The following is a 19624-nucleotide window of genomic DNA, read 5'->3' as shown; positions in this document are numbered from 1 at the left end:
TTCTCGTGGAAATGCGTCTCTGATTGGCTCACTCCTCCTGCTCTCGAAGAAACGCGTCTCTGATTGGCTCAGTCCTCCAGTTCTTGGAGAGAATGTAATGGGAAACAGAGTCGCCACTTCCCCGGGTGGTACTGCACTATAGGGGCGCCAATGGAGGCGTGCAGGCTCCATTCAGGGCTGTGCTCTTTCGACAGCGACCCCTAGGCGAGCTGCAGGCACGGAGCAACCAGAGTGAGCTGGCTTTATGTATGAGGCTTTGTGCTGTGTGTGTACCTGAGAGTAGCAACCAGCTGATAGCTAAGCTAAGCTATGTTTCGGGCCACCAGACGTTGCTTGTTTTGAAAACAAGCAGAAAAAAATTACTTGACATGTTTTTAGATAAATGGGTCGATATAAACCTTTGTGGGCAACGCCTTCTTTCGACGTGACGAAACACAGAAAGGCTTTCGTGATTCGCTCGTTTCTCTGCATTATTTATGTAAATTGGGAAACACCGGGAAACACAGCCAGGAGAGTTGACGCACCGCTATGAGAGCCTTGCAACTGAGTTTAACTTGGGGTGACCGTCCGATCTTCGAAAGGAGTGAGTAAAACTGAGTTTTATCGGAAGTTGGCCTTTAAGTAGCAGCTTATTAAAAATGTCTCACTATCCCAAATGTTTCCCCAATCACGTGCAATGCTTTTTTTCATAAAACCATGGAGACCCACGTCTACCGTATGACGTGGCTCCCACACACACACACACACACACACACACACACACACACACACACACACACACACACACACACACACACACACACACACACTAGGTTGTGGCTTTGATGCCAGAGCTGCCGGAGACAGTGAGGTAGATGGTGATTCACGTCGGCAGGTGTTGCACTGAAAAGGCAGAAGGCAGACGGCAGCAGCAGTAAGAAATACAGAGCTATAAATTCCACACCTAGAGAGTACTCTTGGAACAAGTACACTAAGTGTTGAATTAATACTGCATTTTTTTTGACTGAGCAGTAGCAGTAGTGCTGTAGTTTGTGGAGTCACCACACTATTTGCTATTTGTGTTACACTACATGTCAGCTGAGGGGGTCCGTCTGCCTGTCCATCCCTCCTCTCAGGGTTGTATCAAGTAGAAGTAGAAGTACTCTCACATATGTCATTACTACACTAGTGGTATGGTATCACCATACTCCGGGATGGACTGGTAATCTGGCATACAAGGCATTTTCTGTTTTCTAAGGCAGTGTTTCCCAACCTTTTTTGTGTCATGTACCCCCTGAGCCTCTTCGTTTTGCAATGAGTACCCCCTAACTCCTGTTTTACATCACTTTTTCTATTGCTGTGTGACTATGCTCCATGTATTTGTTAAAATTAAAAATGTTCCAAGTACCCCCTGCAGTGTGCTCGCGTACCCCTAGTGGTACACGTACCCCTGGTTGGGAAACGCTGTTCTAAGGGATTGGCTCACAGTTTAGAGGGGGCACCCGATTGGTCTATCTTCAATGTAGACAGCGGGTCAAGTCAAGCAGGATACAATACGAAAATGGCTTTTGTGAGGGCGCCAGTTTAAGCCAAAATTGTTCGGGCGGTTTTTGCTTCTGAAATTTAAAAAATGTATACTGTACAAAATGATTTTTCTAGCAGTTTATGAGAGGTTGTTAGACATTGTTTGGACGTTGTTTGGACGTTGTTTGGGTGTTGTTTGGATGTTTGACGACCACTATAATGTGGAAAAATATGGGTCAGAACAGATTATGTTTGTATTTCCTACTAATGAATGTCCCAGTAATTAAGTGTCATGAAAATGACACAAGGCTGATGATTGAATGATGGACCAGTGCAGCCTCACACTTTTGGTTGCCGGGTTGGTGTTTATTTGTCGTTTCCGTGGTAACTCTGACGCTGTCACCATTACCGGTGCGGATCCGTATTAGTGTCCTGGTAGCCGGCATGGAGGAGAAGGCCACGGTGGAGTGGTCTGGAAAAGTCAAGCAGGCCGGCTCGCCGGGTGCAGGGAGAAAGGGAGAGAGAGAGAGAGAGAGAGAGAGAGAGAGAGAGAGAGAGAGAGATGGTGTAAGAGAGACGGAGAGAGAGAGAGAGAGAGAGAGAGAGAGAGAGAGAGAGAGAGAGAGAGAGAGAGAGAGAGAGAGAGCGGGTGAGAGGGAGAGAGAGAGGGTGTGAGAGAGGGAGAGAGGGCTATATTAGCCCTTGTGAATCATGGGAAGGCCTGCATTCTCAGTGTCCCCTTACACGCCATATATGGCACCCCCCACCCCCCATGCCCCTACTTCCCTCTCTATGGCCACCTACGCCGCCCCTCTCCCACCTCTACCTTCCACCCACCCTTCCCTCCCCACATACTACCACCACTGCCCCCCGCACACACACCACCGCCTCCAAAACTCCCATCATGCCTCTGTACTATCACTTTCTGCCGTGGGTTAGTCTATTCTTAGCTTGTCACTTCAGCTCGTCTGAGCAGGCAAGACCTCTCTCTTCTTTTGGCTCTCTTCTGCTCTCTTCTTCTCTTCTGCTCTTCTGTCCGTCCTGCTGTCTTTTTTCTCCTTTATTTTGGTTAGCCGAAAATAATTCGGGTGTGAACATGCATTGATTACTTGTTGATCTTTTGACTTGATTCTCACCTTTGGATATTCTACCTTTTCTGCTCTACTTTGTGGCGTTGGGGGGAACCTGTTGCTGGCTCTTTCTTGTCTTCCTCCGCTCTTGTTTTTTTTCCCTTTTAAAACGTTTCTTCTCTCGTTCGCAGAGGCTACCTGGTGCCTTTCACTCTCCCTGACCTCCATAGTTCCAACTGTTTGGAGGAAGAAACTGCCAAAGTCCATCGGAAGAGAGAACAGTGAGAGATTTCTCGGTGAGAAAATGAGCACCTATAACGTCACCCTCAATGGCGCTGCACCCTGGGGTTTCCGCCTGCAGGGGGGCAAGGATTTCAACATGCCCCTGACCATCTCCAGGGTAAGACACCAACCCCCCTCCCTCCCAAATCTCCCATCTGACACCCCCCCCCCCCCCCCAACAACCCCCTACTCCACCCCAACACCCTACTTACACCCCCACCTCAATCCTTACGCCCTTGTTACCCCCTACCCCTTTTCTTGCGGATTTTGAAGGTGTTGTTGCTGTGTGTGTGTGTGTGTGTGTGTGTGTGTGTGTGTGTGTGTGTGTGTCTGTGTGTGTGTGTGTGTGTGTGTGTGTGTGTGTGTGTGTGTGTGTGTGTGTGTGTGTGTGTGTGTGTGTGTGTGTGTGTGTGTGTGTGTGTGTGGCTGGTGTGCAATCATGCGGGTGCCGTCTTATATTATGACAACTTTTAAGAGGTATATGAAGCTCCTGTACAGACTGTACGCTTCAGGAGTGCAGATGAGGAAGGCTGGAGTTTGAAGTTTCTCTTAGTGTACTAAACTGGTCTGAGTCACCATAGAAGGCTCTGGGCTTTTGTGGGTATTGATTAAATACCAGAACTCTTTCCTTTTTCCAGATGTTGATGACAAAATTGGGCAGACTGTCTGAGATTGGAATGAATGGGTTGGAATTGGACTGGCAGTTATGTGAGGAGAAGAAAGGAGGACTTTATCCCAGAATAATTATTGTGTTGTGTGGTGATGTCACACAGCAGCTGTGTATGCGAGTTTTGAAATATTTGGACTAGACGTTTTAGATTTTTTTTACACTTGAAGCAGTTCTGAGAAGTTATTGATTTCGATTGCCCACAAGTTGAAAGTGGTAGTGTCTGTAATAGGCCACTACAGAGAGATACAGCTTTATAAATCATGAGATATGGGAAAGAGAAATCAGAAGTGACTTTTAACGGAACAACTTTACAAATTATTTTGATAGATAGGGTGATGATGCATAGGGTAACCTTTTGAGCAATGTGTGTGAGCAACAGTAGCCCACTATCAAATGCTGTGACCTAAGATTTTTGTCAAAACTTGGATTAACTGCAACTTGGGTTGAAGAACACTTTTTTTAACCATTCAATCACAAAATGAATTGTCAATCAAAAAGTTGCCCTGTGTATCATGCTGTGAAGAGTTTATATATGCTGTAGCCCACATTCTTAGCGGACTCCATTGCGGTACAGAATTAGCATAGCATTTACCTCAACTCCGTTTCAAGTGACTTCTCTCCCTGAGATCTACTTGAACGCTCAAGTTTTATTAAGCTGTTAAGAACTGTCATGGAGTTATAAGTGGAGAGATTATAAACGGCATTTGGTTAATATTACTAAGGCTGTTCTGTCAGTGCAATATTATGCTATTAGCTATGAAGCTATTTACTTCCTGGAAGAATGGTTTCTTCTGGTTATCCTCACGTTCATGGAAATACTATTTTAGTACTCTCTAATAAGGGAAATGTATCTGTAAGTTTTTGCCCATTTGGATACACCTGGTTGTCATTTAAAGGAGTATGGCACTATTTTGGGGCTTAATACAGTTGAAATGGTTGGCCCGGGTTTAAAAAGGTGGTAAAGTGTCTTATTTTTCATGTTAAGCGTTGTCTTGCTTTAAGACAAGTTAAAAGAGGGAGCATGTCGCTAAGCTAGTGAAAGTCAATGGATCCATGTAGCATGCTACATGCTACAGTGATGCATTGACTTTCACTAGCTTAGCGACATACTCCCTCTACATGCTACAGTGATGCATTGACTTTCACTAGCTTAACGACATACTCCCTCTTTTAACTTGTCTTAAAGCAAGACGACGCTTAACATGAAAAATAAGACACTTTACCACCTTTATAAACCCCGGCCAACAATTTTAACTGTATTAAGCCCCATAATAGTGGCATACACCTTTAATGCTTTAACATTCAATGCTGGGAAATTGTGTCTTGGTTGTATTACCAATTGGTCAACATTTACCTGTTGTAATTACCAGTGTATTACCTGACTATAACTGACTACTGTCACTACTTAACATGATAATTGAGTGTAAATGTGTTGACCGACTCCCACACCCCCTTCTCAATCCATCACAGACAAAAATGTTAACCAAACACCTCCAATTAGCCTATGGAGCTAGACAGACCGGGTCACGTAGCGCCAGAAAATAGTTTTTTTGCTCGACGAGTTAGACTAGCGCCACACCATAAACGGAATACAGCCTAGGACACAAATTCTATACTCCAATCAAAGTAAAGTACCTGCATACTACATTTTTTTATGATGGGAATGGCTAAGCACAATGAAGAAAGTGGCTGTCATGTTCGAAGTGATTTGAAGGCCCACCATTTGTTCCACAACTTTGACAATGGTACGATTGCCAGACTTAAACTTTTCACATTACATAGTTTTGCTTGCCTCCCAATGACAAAAGGATCACATGGCCATCCTCGGTTGTCTTAATTTGGCCTGCTGAATGTGACCCAAGAGGACTTCCTGGTCTGTTATCGCGGTGGAATAACGAGAATGTCTTTTTCGAGAGCGGTGCTGATAGCTACACCACAGTAGGTACACATGGCCTTCGATTCCTGGAAGCAAAGTCAATGGCAGAGGCGGAGGAAATGTTTGAAAGTGCAGCAGCGTGTGTGTCTGTGTGTGCGTGTCTGTGTGTGCCCGTGTGCGTGCGTGCGTGCGTGGGTGCGCGTGTGCATGTGTCTGAGTCATTCATTATGCTTGTAATGAAATGGGTGCTATGGTGTAATGCTGAATGGAAGTCTTCTCTAGCAGTGTGGCATGTGGACAGTGGGTTGTGTTTGCTGACACCTCCTGTGGAAGGTCTCTATGGGAGTAAATATGGCTCCCCTATCTCTGGGCTGACATTGATGTATCGCCTAAAAGTGTGTGTGTGTGTGTCTGTGTGTGTGTGTGTGTGTGTGTGTGTGTGTGTGTGTGTGTGTGTGTGTGTGTGTGTGTGTGTGTGTGTGTGTGTGTGTGTGTGTGTGTGTGTGTGTGTGTGGGTGTGCGTGTTCAAGTGTGCGTGCGTGTGTGCGTGTGTGCATGTGTGCGTGTGCGTGTGTGTGTGTATTTCCATGTTAATGCATGACACTTCCAACTCGCTCACCTCTCAATGCTGGTGGTATTAGTGGAACCTTCTGTTGAGAAAATAGTCCAACTCAAAAGAGGCAGTGACAGCCAGAGTGGGCGTTCCTGTACAGTGACGGTGTGTGTGTGTGTGTGTGTGTGTGTGTGTGTGTGTGTGTGTGTGTGTGTGTGTGTGTGTGTGTGTGTGTGTGTGTGTGTGTGTGTGTGCTCTGTCAAACAGTGATAGAGTGGCATTCTGTCACCCCTCCAGGCATACCTTGTGGTCAGGGACAATGCCACCTCTTTTCCTGGCCAGGCTCCCCCTGTCTCGTCATGGTGGCGGTAGGGGTTGTAGGGGTGGCAGGCATCATGATGTCACAGGACTTTTATGGCGTCCTCCACCATTGGAAGACCCTTTACATCATGGAGACATGCTTGTTACAGTGTCACACATTTGAATAATTTCCTCTCAATTCACTATGTAAGCCCATGCGTCACCAAAGAGGCTTAATCAGTTTCCTTCCTGTAATATCTGTACTTAGCACCAATCTATTTTGCCATACAAATAACAAACTACTATTCTCGTACTGATTTTGTTTCCCTGATAGATATTGGCGATATTTCCTGTACACTTTTATTTATCTTTTTTTATTATGTCTACCTACCAAGGGACTTCAGGTGGAAAATAGTGTGTATTACTACAAACTGGTACAGATATCTCTCCTTTAATTGGGCTACAGTCTAGGACTAAGGAGTTGTTGTGAAGCAGGAAGGAGCATCGCAAATGTGGAAGATTGATTTGCGCTTTTATTTAGAGCAGTGCCAAACTAATATTTTAGCATTAACTCGTCTTGATCTGAGTAAAAAAAGTCAAATCAAGTTGTTATGAAGTCTATTATGGGTCTGAACTCAATTAGACAAATGAGGAAAATGTGCACTGTGTAGGATGGTGGCCAGAGTAGATATTGGAACTATTCTGCTCATTGAAACTGTTCTGCCTATTTATTGTCAAATATTTTCATGAATAGTTACTAAATATAGTTACTAAATAATCAGGTCATATCTACTAGTATGACCCAAGTGGAGTTAAGTTTTGCAGCTAAAAATGTCTATTTCTGGAAATTCTAAATGGCGGACATGGAGAAGATCCACCTTTTCTTGTATGTAAAGTGCAATTTTCCCAGTCATAATGAATATTTGGTGGTCTTGGTAAGTATTTGTGGAAAAAGGCAACATTTGCAAACGGGTAGCATGAATTCTGGAAACAAACTGTTCAAAATATTACACAGCGCACCTTTAATCAGCAGCCTTTTGGCTTCGTGGGACAGTACAGTAGTCTGAATAGGCGGTCACAGCAGATGGCTGCCTGTGCTGTAAGGTTGAGCTGAGCTATTTTCCGACAGTGACAGTGACAGTGAGGCCGCAGTTTTGTTCAGCAGTGTAATACGACACCAAGGTATGTGGTACAATACGAGGTTTACCCTCCTGAATGTTGAAGCAATGCTGGTTAGAATATAGAAGTGAACAGAATAGAATAGAATAGAATAGATTAGATTAGATCAGATTAGATTCATTATTGTCCCATAGGGATATTTGTTTTCCCATCAGACAGGTCTATTCCATCAGGTTCAGCATTATTCAGATCGTAGTGATTCACAAAGTGACTGACCTATCAACACGCCTGCATCTTCCTCAGAAGAAGACGCAGGTGCGTAGAAACGTCTGTCACTTTGTGCACCAAAATAAAAAAAACTCTAAAAGTATGCTTAGTGCCCCTAACATCCCTTGGTCTAGTCACTGAGAAGTAGCCCAGCCTGTGTGGTTCCACTCTCTAAGTGTTGATATTAGCATGGCACAATTCGCTGTGTATGCTACTGTATGGGCGGTCAGATTGTAATGAGGAGTTGGGATTGTGACAGAATGGCTGTGATGTGGTGCCATGTGTGGTGGAGGTGTGGGGAGAGGTGATTGAGACGTGTGTGTGTGTGTGTGTGTGTGTGTGTGTGTGTGTGTGTGTGTGTGTGTGTGTGTGTGTGTGTGTGTGTGTGTGTGTGTGTGTGTGTGTGTGTGTGTGTGTGTGTGTGTGTGTGTGTGTGTGTGATATGTTTATATTTATATGCTGACGGCTGGGATTTACATCAATAAACTGATCTGAACGGTGCGCTTTGTGGGGTTTGTGTGTGTTTGTGGGTGCATGTGTACATGCGTGTGTGCGTGCATGTGTAGTACAGTATGTGGGTCAGTGACATGTGTTTTATTTGGAGCACATGTCTTAGTGCTAATGCAATTGTTGTATGGATTACATTGTTTTTTGTTTGTAGTTAATTACCTAAGCATATTCATTGCAGTATTCATTGCAGAATTCATTTATGGGCAATAGCTGTGGTTGTACCACCTGACGTCTGAGTCCACCAAAAAAACCTGTAATTGACCCGTGTGTGTGTGTGTGTATCAGTATGTCTGTGTGTGTGTGTGTGTGTGTGTGTGTGTGTGTGTGTGTGTGTGTGTGTGTGTGTGTGTGTGTGTGTGTGTGTGTGCGTGTGTCAGTATGTGTTTATATGTGGGTGTGTGTGTGTGTGTGTTAGTATGTGTTTATATGGGTTTGTGTGTGTGTGTGTGTGTGTGTGTGTGTGTGTGTGTGTGTGTGTGTGTGTGTGTGTGTGTGTGTGTGTGTGTGTGTGTCTCCTTCCGGTGGAGAGACAGCAGAGCAGAGCAGAAGGCCCAGTCAGTCAGAGCTGTGACAGGTGGCCGTCCGTCCCTCCGTCTGGCCGGTGCCTCTGACACTGCCACGGCAGGGACTTCTGGGTAAAAATAAAAATCCAAGGGATGCTGGGTAAATATAGGCCCTTGTGGCGCTAATGGTGATTGTTTGGGTGGCCCCAAGACTATTTTGGTGTGGACCAGGTGGACACACTGTGTGTGTGTGTGTGCGTGTGTGTGTGTGTGTGTGTGTGTGTGTGTGTGTGTGTGTGTGTGTGTGTGTGTGTGTGTGTGTGTGTGTGTGTGTGTGTGTGTGCGCGCTCATTTCCATGTTTGTGTGTGTGTGTGTGTGTGTCAGAATTTGTGCGAAGTGTGTGTAAATATTGTATAAGCACTCAGCGCTGTTTGAAAGTTGGGATGCCACTGCTGTGAGACCAAGGGCAGCTGCGTTTCATGGCCGACTCAAAGCTCGTACATTATACTTCTACAAACCGAGATGGTTTAAAGCTAAGATGGACAGAAAAAAATGTCTTCTTTCTGATTAGATATTTCAGGGAACATGAATGGTGTGGTTGTCCGCGCTAATTGACACACAGGAGAGCTGCTTAGTTAATTCTTGTTTTGATGCAATATGAGTGTATTTGCGGATTACCTTGAGTGATAAAAATTGGATTGTAATTACACCAAAATAGCTAGAGAGAGAGAGAGAGAGAGAGAGAGAGAGAGAGAGAGAGATTGGTATTACAACCTATCAACTGCACACGCGACGCAACATTATTTACATTAACTTTTTTCTTTAAAGGGACACTGTGCAGGAAATGGTCAAAAAAGGTACTGCAACTGGGCTGCCTATTGCCAAATTTGATATTTACATGAAAGTTTCCAAAGTAATAAACAAATATGTTCTATGGTCCAAGTACAGTCATTTTTGCAGCTAAAAATGGCTATTTTTGGAAATTCAAAATGGTGGACCATGGAGAAGATCCCCCTTTTCATGTGTGAAAAGTGCAATTTTTCCAGATATAATGAATACTTAGAATTCGATGCTGGTGGTAAGTATTCATGAAAAAGGTAACATTAGTGACTGGGCAGCATGAATTCTGGAAATAAACAACAAAAACATCTCACACAGTGTCCCTTTAAACAATTCTGTGACATGGCCAGAAGTTTGCTCTAATCTTGATATACTGTATGGTAAATGCTCTCAACCTTGTCATTGATACAGTGACAAGAAGTTTCACTGGAAGCTGTGAGCATCCACGCCTCTTGGATGTAGTACTGTGCATTCTAAATTCTATAGCCGGATATCACAGGCAACTTACCAGTGTTAATAATAAAACAGAATATGCGCTTGCATAATTTGTTGACTATTTCATTTCTGCACATTATATTCAAGTGTATTTACATGAATAAAGTAGCCGTTGTACATGGATAAACTCAGACCTGCAGGACTCTTGGTAGCCATTTAAAGAATGCTAAGTGGGAGTGTCACTTTGGATTTGAAGGTGTTTCTTGTAAAGGCTCTGCAGGCCATATGAAACGTCACAGCGGGCTGCATCCTGAGTTTGCCCACGTCTATTCTAGAATATTCTATTCTGTGTTGTTGTCAGGGGCGAGCCACCACATCTTTCACATTCTGTATCACAACTTTTTTTCTTCTGCCAATTACCCTGCCTGATCTGCACCAATGCGTGAGTGGAACACCGCAAGGCCTGAGACTTGAAGTCCGTCCTCATCTAGAGTTCATGAAAACTTTCAAAGCAAAGATGCCTATCTGTGGTAGCTGGAGGGCCAGAGCTGGAGCTCCATAATAAATTGCTTTTCTGCTGGTTTTAATCTGCATATCGAAAGATCTATCCCAAACTCTGACAGGTCTCATGCAAAGGCGTTGCTTGCATAATTCACACAAACATGTTATGTGCACAGTATTTCACTCCACTTACTTACACAAATAATAAGATAAATTTGGAGCTGCATTATCTCAACAACCCATACTTTGCCTCTGAGGGTTCTGATGAAGGTGTTCTACTGAAAGGCACACAGTAAAACTTGCAGTGTTAGTTGATCACTATAAGTGTCAAATGTAACACTCAAGTTGGTTCCACTCTCTACGTGGTAGCCCCTAAACACACACCGTCCCACCAGTGGAACACTGTAATTGTCACTGAAAAAATGTTACTACCATAGTACTGCACGACAGTGCACAGGGCCTTTAGTAATACACTACAACTTCGTCATTGCCATTTTGGTAACAGCTAATTTATAACAGGGGCCATGTCTAGGACAGAAATAGTAGGAACTAGAGGATGGGAAGGAAAGATAAGCCAAGATGATGCCAAATGCCACATCAGAGTAGATTTGGGATGTAGATATGCTCTTGTGAAAGTAGAATTACAGGCACCAGTGACCTCAAAGAGACATGACCTGGTATGTTGGTTTTTGGAGTGGAGTGCTTTTCAAAACCTGATCTCACGATAGCAACAAAAATGTGTGCACTCACTGTTTGCAATTTGCTATGACATTCTGTAGCGCAAAGCCTGTAGCACAAACAACATTTCTGTTTTTGTGTCTAGTGTGCCAAGTTTTCCCTCAGATCTTTCCCTATTTTCCCCTCCATTGTTGTTTTATTTAACCTGCGTGATCCTATAAAATCCACCATGAATGCTTGATAATATGTTCCCTGTTGGATAGTGACCTTATGACCTTTTAGTAGGGCAGTCATGGGTGAGCGGTTCGGGCGTCAGACTTGCATCCCAGAGGTTGCCGGTTCGACTCCCGACCCGTCAGGTTGATGGGGGGAGTAATCAACCAGTGCTCTCCCCCATCCTCCTCCATGACTGAGGTACCCTGAGCATGGTACCGTCCCACCGCACTGCTCCCCATGGGGCGCCACTGAGGGCTGCCCCCTTGCACGGGTGAGGCATACAGTGCCATGAGAAAGTTTGGGCTCCCTTTTGGAAGATCATTACATCGGTTTATTTATTGTTGAGCTTTTAAAATTGCAACTTCCTTTTAACATATGTTAAACTGTAGGGAAAGATAAACATTTCAGCAGTGGAAGAATTTTCATAGGTGTTATAGAAAGAATGTTATATGGATTTAAACAAAAATATGCGTGTGCATAAATATGGGCACCCCAAAGAAGGTATACCATTAATATGAAGTGGAGCTCACCTTTGCTGATCTAATGGCCTTTGGATACTTGCTATACAAGAAGGCAAGTTTCAACTGCCTGGTGCTACTGAATAGTTGCCAAATTCTATCCAGAACCCCTCTAATTCAGTCAGATTACTCATCTGTCTTCTGTAGACATCCTGGTTCAAATAAATTAATTATTTTTCAATGATGGTGTTATCTCAAGATTGGTATGACCATTTCAAGACATTGTACTTGTTGTTTTGCATTAACTCATTGCTGAATTTTGATCAACACTGTCCTGCTGGAAAGTCCAAACTCTGCTCAGCTCTAATTTTGTGACTGACACTTGAACATGTTTTTGAAAAATATGCTATTTGAATAGAATTAGTGAGGTCCTTAATTGTAATAAGTTTTACAGTGTGTATACTATCCACACAGACCTATAGTTGGGTGTGTTTTAGACCAGAGGTCATAGAATTTATGGGTGCATTTTTTGCCATGTCCTCCTCCCATTGTTAAGGTCAAATAACTCTAGCTCAGTCTCATCTGACCACACTATGGTTTCCCAAACTGCTTTTAGCTTGTCCAGATAAGCTTTCTGTATAAGTTTAACAACTTATTTCTGATAGATACACAGGAAAAGCCTTTTTATTCGTCACCCATCCAATGAGCTTTTGCCTTGTGAAAAGTATACGTAGAAGGACCCATGTCTAAGTCTGCACTATCAGCAGCTATGGTCTTGTAATTCTATGGAGTTGTTCTGTAGTGTGCCTGTTACAATTCTTACCATCCTTTAGCCATGCCCTTTTAACTATTTTTCAACAAACTACAGTTTGTTCAGAGCCCACCATATTCCACTCTCCAAGACAGAACTTAGGACAAGCCTCGTCTATAATTGTGTATGATAAATAACATTGTAATGACCAATCATGTCTGTCTTGGTGACTGAAGGGATTACAAAGTCATTAAAACCAGTTTGTGCGGCAAAGGTGAGCTCTATTTCATATCAATGGTATACCTTCTTTGGGGTGCCCATATTTATGCACACGCCTATTTTTGTTTAAATCCACATAAAATTCTATCTATAACACCTATGAAAATTCTTCCACTGCTGAAATGTTTCTCTTTCCCTACAGTTTAACATATGTTAAAATGAAGTTGCTACTTTAAAAGTTCAACGAGAAATAAACCGATGTAATGATTTTCGAAAAGGGTGCCCAAACTTTCTCATGGCACTGTACATGCAATTTCGTTGTGTGCAGTGTTCAGTGTTCACTTGTGTGCTGTGGAGTGCTGTGTCACAATGACAATGGGAGTTGGAGTTTCCCAATGGGCTTTCACTTTCTCTAGTTTAAGTTTTCCAATAGACAAGTGAGACAGACAAGACAGACAAGTGGTTTGGTATCGAATATGCACAGACCCATGACAAATGATACAGGATATGATGCACTGTACCTGTGTTATCAACTTACTTTTAATTTAACATTTTAAACTGATTGTAAATATACTGTATGCTGTCTAGCAGAAAGGGGGAATACTGCCGTGTCTAGTTTACTAAAATATTGTTACATGATGTTGCCCTGTCTTATTGAATTCCAATGTTGTACTACTGAGAGAGAGAGAGAGAGAGAGAGAGAGAGAGAGAGAGAGAGACAGAGAGAGAGACAGAGACAGAGACAGAGACAGAGACATAGTGAGGCAGAGCGCCATACAGAGACATTTTATTTCATATTTTTATTTCATATTTTGGATGATCAAGCATAAAGCTTATTCCCATTGTGGGTTTTGGTTGTGTGGTGTCTTCATTCAGGGGCTGTTTGAGTGCTTGAGTGCCCCCCTCTCATCCTCTCAACCAAAACCACCCACCCCCACCCCCATGGCCGTAACAACCATTGAGGACACAGAGGTCTTGTCCCCTGTATTTTTTTTTCAGTAATGTAAAATGTATGATGAATATCGATATATGATCAACAATGATAAAATCAGTCTGTATACACCACCTCCATTTATCCTCAATGCAGTGATTAATGAAAACAAACTTAGGAGTTTGACTGAAGTGTGTTTGGAGCATTCTAAATGTGCAGTACAGCACGCAGTATTTGACCTCGGTATTTGAAAATGTCCGGTTACGGCCCTACTTCACCCCACACCTCCCCATCCACTCTCTCCATCACCCCCCTCCACCCCCCATACCATTACCCCCACACCTACCCATCAGCATCACCCTACCCCCCCGCCCCCCATGAGCCCTTACCATCATCTTTGGTCTGGTCTCCAGAGTGGCCCAGTTGGTCCATTAAAGTGTGTCCTTGTGCTGTCTGACAGTACAGTGCAGTGCAGGGGCATAACCAGGGCCGGATTAATGCATTGGCTAGATATGGCTGCAGCCTAGGGGCCCCAGCAGCCTACCGGCCCCCTAATTCGTCAAAGGGAGGAAAACAATTTTGCTGAATTACAGATGTAGTAATGAAAAAAAATCATCCATTGTTAATTGATGTCCTCTCTACACTTGGAAGACTTACTTAATAGCTCAGAAGAATTTAGACACCAATTATGTTATCTTGTCATGATTTTTATTTCTGTGGGGCCCCTAATGTAACCTGTAGCCTAGGGGCCTTGAGCCATCTTAATCCGGCCCTGGGAATGACATGCTGCATAACCTGGAGAGAGATGCTATTGAGATGCTATTAGATGCTTGAGTATTTTGTCTTCCACTTACATTTTGACCTTTAGCCTGGGATGACTGTGATGACATCTATGTATTATGTACGTACCACTGATTCTTGAGAAAGTGGCTAAAACAGGTTGTAATGTTGACAGAAAAAAACAAAGTGAATTGCAAAATTATATGGTATATCCTTGTAGACTAAGGTCTACTAAGAAATGCACAAGGCCAATCTCCCCATTATGTATTTTTTTCAGAAATCAGGCTTTTCTCCGACCATAGCTTGTTTTTTGTCAACACCGTCAGACACAATTAAAGGTAATTAAAATTGTATTGATTTAGTTGCATATGTATCTGGAGTTTTTAAGTGATTATGTGTATTTTTTGGTTCACACATATGCCTTTAAATGTTGAAAATTCACTTTTGTTCTATTTTAATACTGTTTCATGTGTTCTAATTTTAAAATATGTACCGTCAAACGATGCTTACTTAACGCCTAAATACAACAAACAATTTTTTGTAATTTCACAAATATTCGTGTAGGCTTAAATTGGCTATTACTTTGATATTTCAACAACTGTTGTAAGCACATTCCTTTAAAATGTCCAAAACTCCTTCTTACGGTGGTGACTTAAGAACTGACGGTGGTGACAGTAATCTGAGAGTGGTGAAAGTGGCCTAATTAGTACCTGCATTTAGCAAAATAAATAGCCCTCTCAAGTCAATGGCATCTTGCATAAACACTTTATTTTTGTGTGTGCACAGTATGAGCATGTCTTTTTACTTCATTAGTTAGATTATCTAGGAAGTAAGCCACTGGTTGTTGAAAATGTGGTAAAAACAGCTTTTAAGTTGTTCAAATCCAAAATATAGAGGTGTATTATCATAGATGTAGGACTTGGCTGTGCAGTGAATGCATTGGCCAAGCTCCCCATGTTTAACATTTTTCATAAAATGGGCTCTTTCTTGTTTTGTCAACAGCGGCAGACAGAATTAGAAGTAAAAAAACACATGTTTTACTGTATTAAAGTGAATTACTTTAACAATTCAACATAACTGTAGACACTTATTGTATGCATATTCTTAAAACATGTCAAAAACACGTAAAACGTGTTTTTTGGTGAACTCCATCAGATGTCACCACCGTCAGGTTTTCTGACAAAAAAAACCTCCAAATGCACCTCAGTGGTGGCTAGAGTATCATTTTGGATCACAATTATTACTAACATGCCTAGTAATGTTTCATTAACCAGCACAATTTAGTAAAATATGGAACAACATGATGAGCAGAACAAAATCTGACGGTGGTGACATCTGACGGTGTGAGACAAAAAAACACTCTTTTAAATATTATGCATTGTTTGTTCACATTAGCCATTTCATTTTCGCTCTGTTTCTTGGGTGCTTCATACCTTTTCTGAAAAAAATATATTTATTAACATTAATGTAATACAATACTATTAAAACCCCCGACGGTGTTGACAGTTTATGGTTGGGACAGTACCAGTCCAAACAAATTAACAAATTGAGGACAAAATAATAAACTTACAGGAGCTTCAGTGATGGTGAAGTAGGCAGTAGAGCTGAAGGTTTGAAAAGGGGTCCTCAGTAATGAAAATTACCTTGTGCATACCTGATTTTATTGTCTTTTAGAAAAAATCTGACGGTGGTGACCAATATGCTGGACACATTTTGAGCAATCAGTAAATAATAGTAAATATTGTTTTACATCCACTATGTGCACATCTGTAGAACCACTTTAATATGGTCTTCCACATCATGGTGATATTGTTCAATTCTGTTAGTGATTTTTGTATTTTAAGTCAATTGAAATGATGATGCCAGTCCTTGGGACAGGCGTTTTTACAGGGTGTGGACAGGTTTATAGCCATGAAAAGTAATAAAATTACACTTAAATATTTCAAACAACTTTCAAGAATCAGTGGTACACATACATAGTATTACCGCAGCAAAAGTGGATGAGAGTCGTTCACTATCAGTGTGCTCTACAAAGGTAGAGTGTCTAATTTCAATTTTTAGAAAAAAAGTGTAGTAACTGAATTTTGGTTTTGTAGAGCTGATACTGGCTCATACTGTGGTTCCAGAACTGTCGTTATGGCAAATTTTTGGCAGTTGCGAATATCAAACCAGGAAAATCAATAATTTCCTTTGGGACCAATGATGTATCTCTGCTCTACTTCAAGCCAGGCAAACCAACATACCGGTAGGCTATGTAATGGTAGAAACAGAAATGTGCAAATGAGGGAAGCAAACAATGAATGATTGAAGAAATTAATAATTGCCCTAATGAATGAATGAATAAATGAAAGTGTGACTGAATATATGAATAAATAAATGAAATAGCACATGCTGAAGGTTAGATTGGAGACCTGTCTTTGGAGGAACAGCAACACATTTATGTCAATCAAACTCTCTTCTATCTAGCTGTCATGGCGTACTGTACACTACAGTACACAGACAACAGCTTCATTTGCATTTGGCTTTGCAGTGGCCATCTTTACTGCCGCGATTGGAGTCATTTACAAGCGAGCAGCCGTCCCAAAGGCCAGCGAAGTGACACGTCCCACCCAACCGCAGCCGCCCCCTCCCCCCGTAGCCAACCCCACCGCCTCTGATACAGTAAACCCAGAGTCAAATGGCAATGCTGTAAGTCACTGCCATAGCAACAGAGACAGTAAAGACCTCTTTACAACCCCCCCCTGACCCTCCCACCCCGCACCCTCTCTTCCCCTACCGCCATTACACACTGACTGTCACTATCGATGACTCACCCAAGAGTGCAGTATGTGTGGACGGAGGAAGAGGCAAAGGCGATCAGTTGTGTGGGGTAACATACCCACGCCTTAACACTTACTCATTTACCCATGCGTGCCCATGCCTGTGCCAGGCTGTCTTGGGCATAGGTTGGCACCGAACAGCGTGGCGAGCGTAGGAGCAGGGATGGTTGTTTGTTGAGTGTGACACCAGGGCAGTGGAGGGGTGAGAAGAGAAGTAGGGCAAGGCGGATAGGGTGTCTGGCGGTGCCGACCCCTGCATTCCTGTGTAGCACCCCCACCAACCCCTGTACAATGCCGCTGCAACCCTCACACAACCCTCCTACAACCCCTTCCAACCTTCCCACCCCACCAACCACTTACCACATAACTAGCCTGGGAAATCCCATGTTTTGAACTGAAACACAGCATGGATGCTGGACTAAACACAGTGCCTTGTGGGAGGAAGCCAATAGGACAGTGGGGAGGGGTGGAAAGGCGGTGATGCGCACTAGCCTGGTATGACCCACCCATAATACTACTCTTCATTCGTATTCATGGTCTTGAGGTTCTTTGACCTGACATGATAAGAAGGGCGGGAGGATGGCACTCAGTCCTGGTTTGAAACCAGGGGTTCAGGATTTGGCTGGTTAGCTTTGCCGACTTCCTCGTCGCCATTTTCACAAATTCGCTCATTTCCGACCCCACTTTTGATTGGTGGGTGCGCAAGTTTAGTGTTGGGCACACAGACCTTTACAGGTCTGTGGTTGGGCACCTTATAATACCTCCATGCATCCAATGCCCGTCCTCCATATAGATTTCTGGTCAGTCAGTAACGTGCACGTAATTGGCCGAATAAACTGGATGTCGGAAATGAGCTCAATGAAACTCCATTTTGGAAGCTGAAAATTCATTCAATTTTGGCTGAATTCGCTAGCCTAGCATTCCCCATTGAAATGACTTATTCACTCTCTCCATGGCTGGATCTCAAATGGCGCACTTGTGCACTTCAGGCACTATGTTTCAGTGCGTAACTAATACGGCATACGCACTGAAACCTGAACACTAAAGTGCACAAGTGCGCCATTTGAGATTCAGCCCAGGTCTTATACTACCTCCATGTTTGAAACCATTGGACAGCTCTCACCCAGTCATTTGCTTATTGGCCACCCGCCTGGTAGCCGACTTATCCCTCGCCAGAAAAGAACCACTAGACTATGAATTCGAATGAAGAAAAGTATTATGGTCACCAGGCTAGATGCGTACTACTCGACAAATGGAAGCTAGCTTGCAGTTTATTTGAATACAACTGGCGCGATTGACTATGAGCTACGTATACACAAAATAATACTTTTGGAACGTCCAATAACCGGCCGTTGGCAATCCTAAACCACATCTCCCCTACGAGAAATTCAGTAGGCGGTCTCCAGAACATAATATCATATGTGACCAAGGCAACCGCATACCCCCTATTCCCTAGCTCTATTCCTGAAACCCCGCTCTCCCACCCAACCTCACACAACCCCTCAACCTCCCAACATCCACCAACCCTCCACCTCCTACCGTCTTGTCCCTAATAGTGCTACCTACCTCCATTCCTATACAGAATCCTCAACAGTTCCTCAACCTGCAATCCCTGTTGCAACTACCAACGCCACCAACGGTCAATCTACGTTTGTAGAACCAACATCAGCTTTCAACAAAACAGACCACTACTCCCCTACAAACCTCAGGATCACAATCAACATCATTAAAGGGACACTGTGTGAGATTTTTAGTTGTTTATTTCCAGAATTCATGCTGCCCATTCACTAATGTAACCTTTTTCATGAATACTTACCACCAGCATCAAATTCTATGTATTCATTATGACTGGAAAAATTGCACTTTTCATACATGAAAAGGGGGATCTTCTCCATGGTCCGCCATTTTGAATTTCCAAAAATAGCCATTTTTAGCTGCAAAAATGACTGTACTTGGACCATACTAGAAAATATTTGTTTATTACTTAGTAAACTTTCTGGTAAAGATCAAATTAGGCAATAGGCAGCCCAGTTTCAATGAGCAGCATAGTTGCAGTACCTTTTTTGACCATTTCCTGCACAGTGTCCCTTTAACTCATCAGCATTTAACTTTATTGGCCAAATACGCTGACATGTACAAAGAATTTGTCCAACATATCCCTAACTTCCCATTCTTCACCATCCCCTTCCCTAGCCTCGGTTCTCGCCCCTGTACCCCCAAGTCTACCCCCCTTGCTCCGCTCTTCTCCCCTCCTCCTGGGTCTGTGGTATGGCAGCCAGTGCAGGGGAGTGCTGACAGGCAGGGCTGTTTTTAGATGCCTGCTGAAGGTCAGCAGCACCGGG

At 43.1% G+C, this 19624-nt stretch overlaps 1 protein-coding gene across 1 annotated transcript in view; it reads left to right on the top strand.

The window, feature by feature from the left end:
* The window catches only part of ldb3a (LIM domain binding 3a), a 102691-nt gene that overhangs the window by 8979 nt on the left and 74088 nt on the right, over positions 1–19624 (top strand). Inside the window, exon 2 of the mRNA XM_063191265.1 lies at positions 2765–2973. Within this exon, the coding sequence (XP_063047335.1) occupies positions 2878–2973 (96 nt within the window). The 5' untranslated portion in view covers positions 2765–2877. The remainder of the gene's footprint in view (positions 1–2764; positions 2974–19624) is intronic.

Source organism: Engraulis encrasicolus, chromosome 24 (assembly GCF_034702125.1).
Source record: "Engraulis encrasicolus isolate BLACKSEA-1 chromosome 24, IST_EnEncr_1.0, whole genome shotgun sequence".
In the NCBI taxonomy this organism is placed as follows: Eukaryota; Metazoa; Chordata; class Actinopteri; order Clupeiformes; family Engraulidae; genus Engraulis; species Engraulis encrasicolus.
The sequence above is the reverse complement of the archived record's forward strand: the minus strand, read 5'-3'. Positions and strand labels throughout refer to the sequence as shown.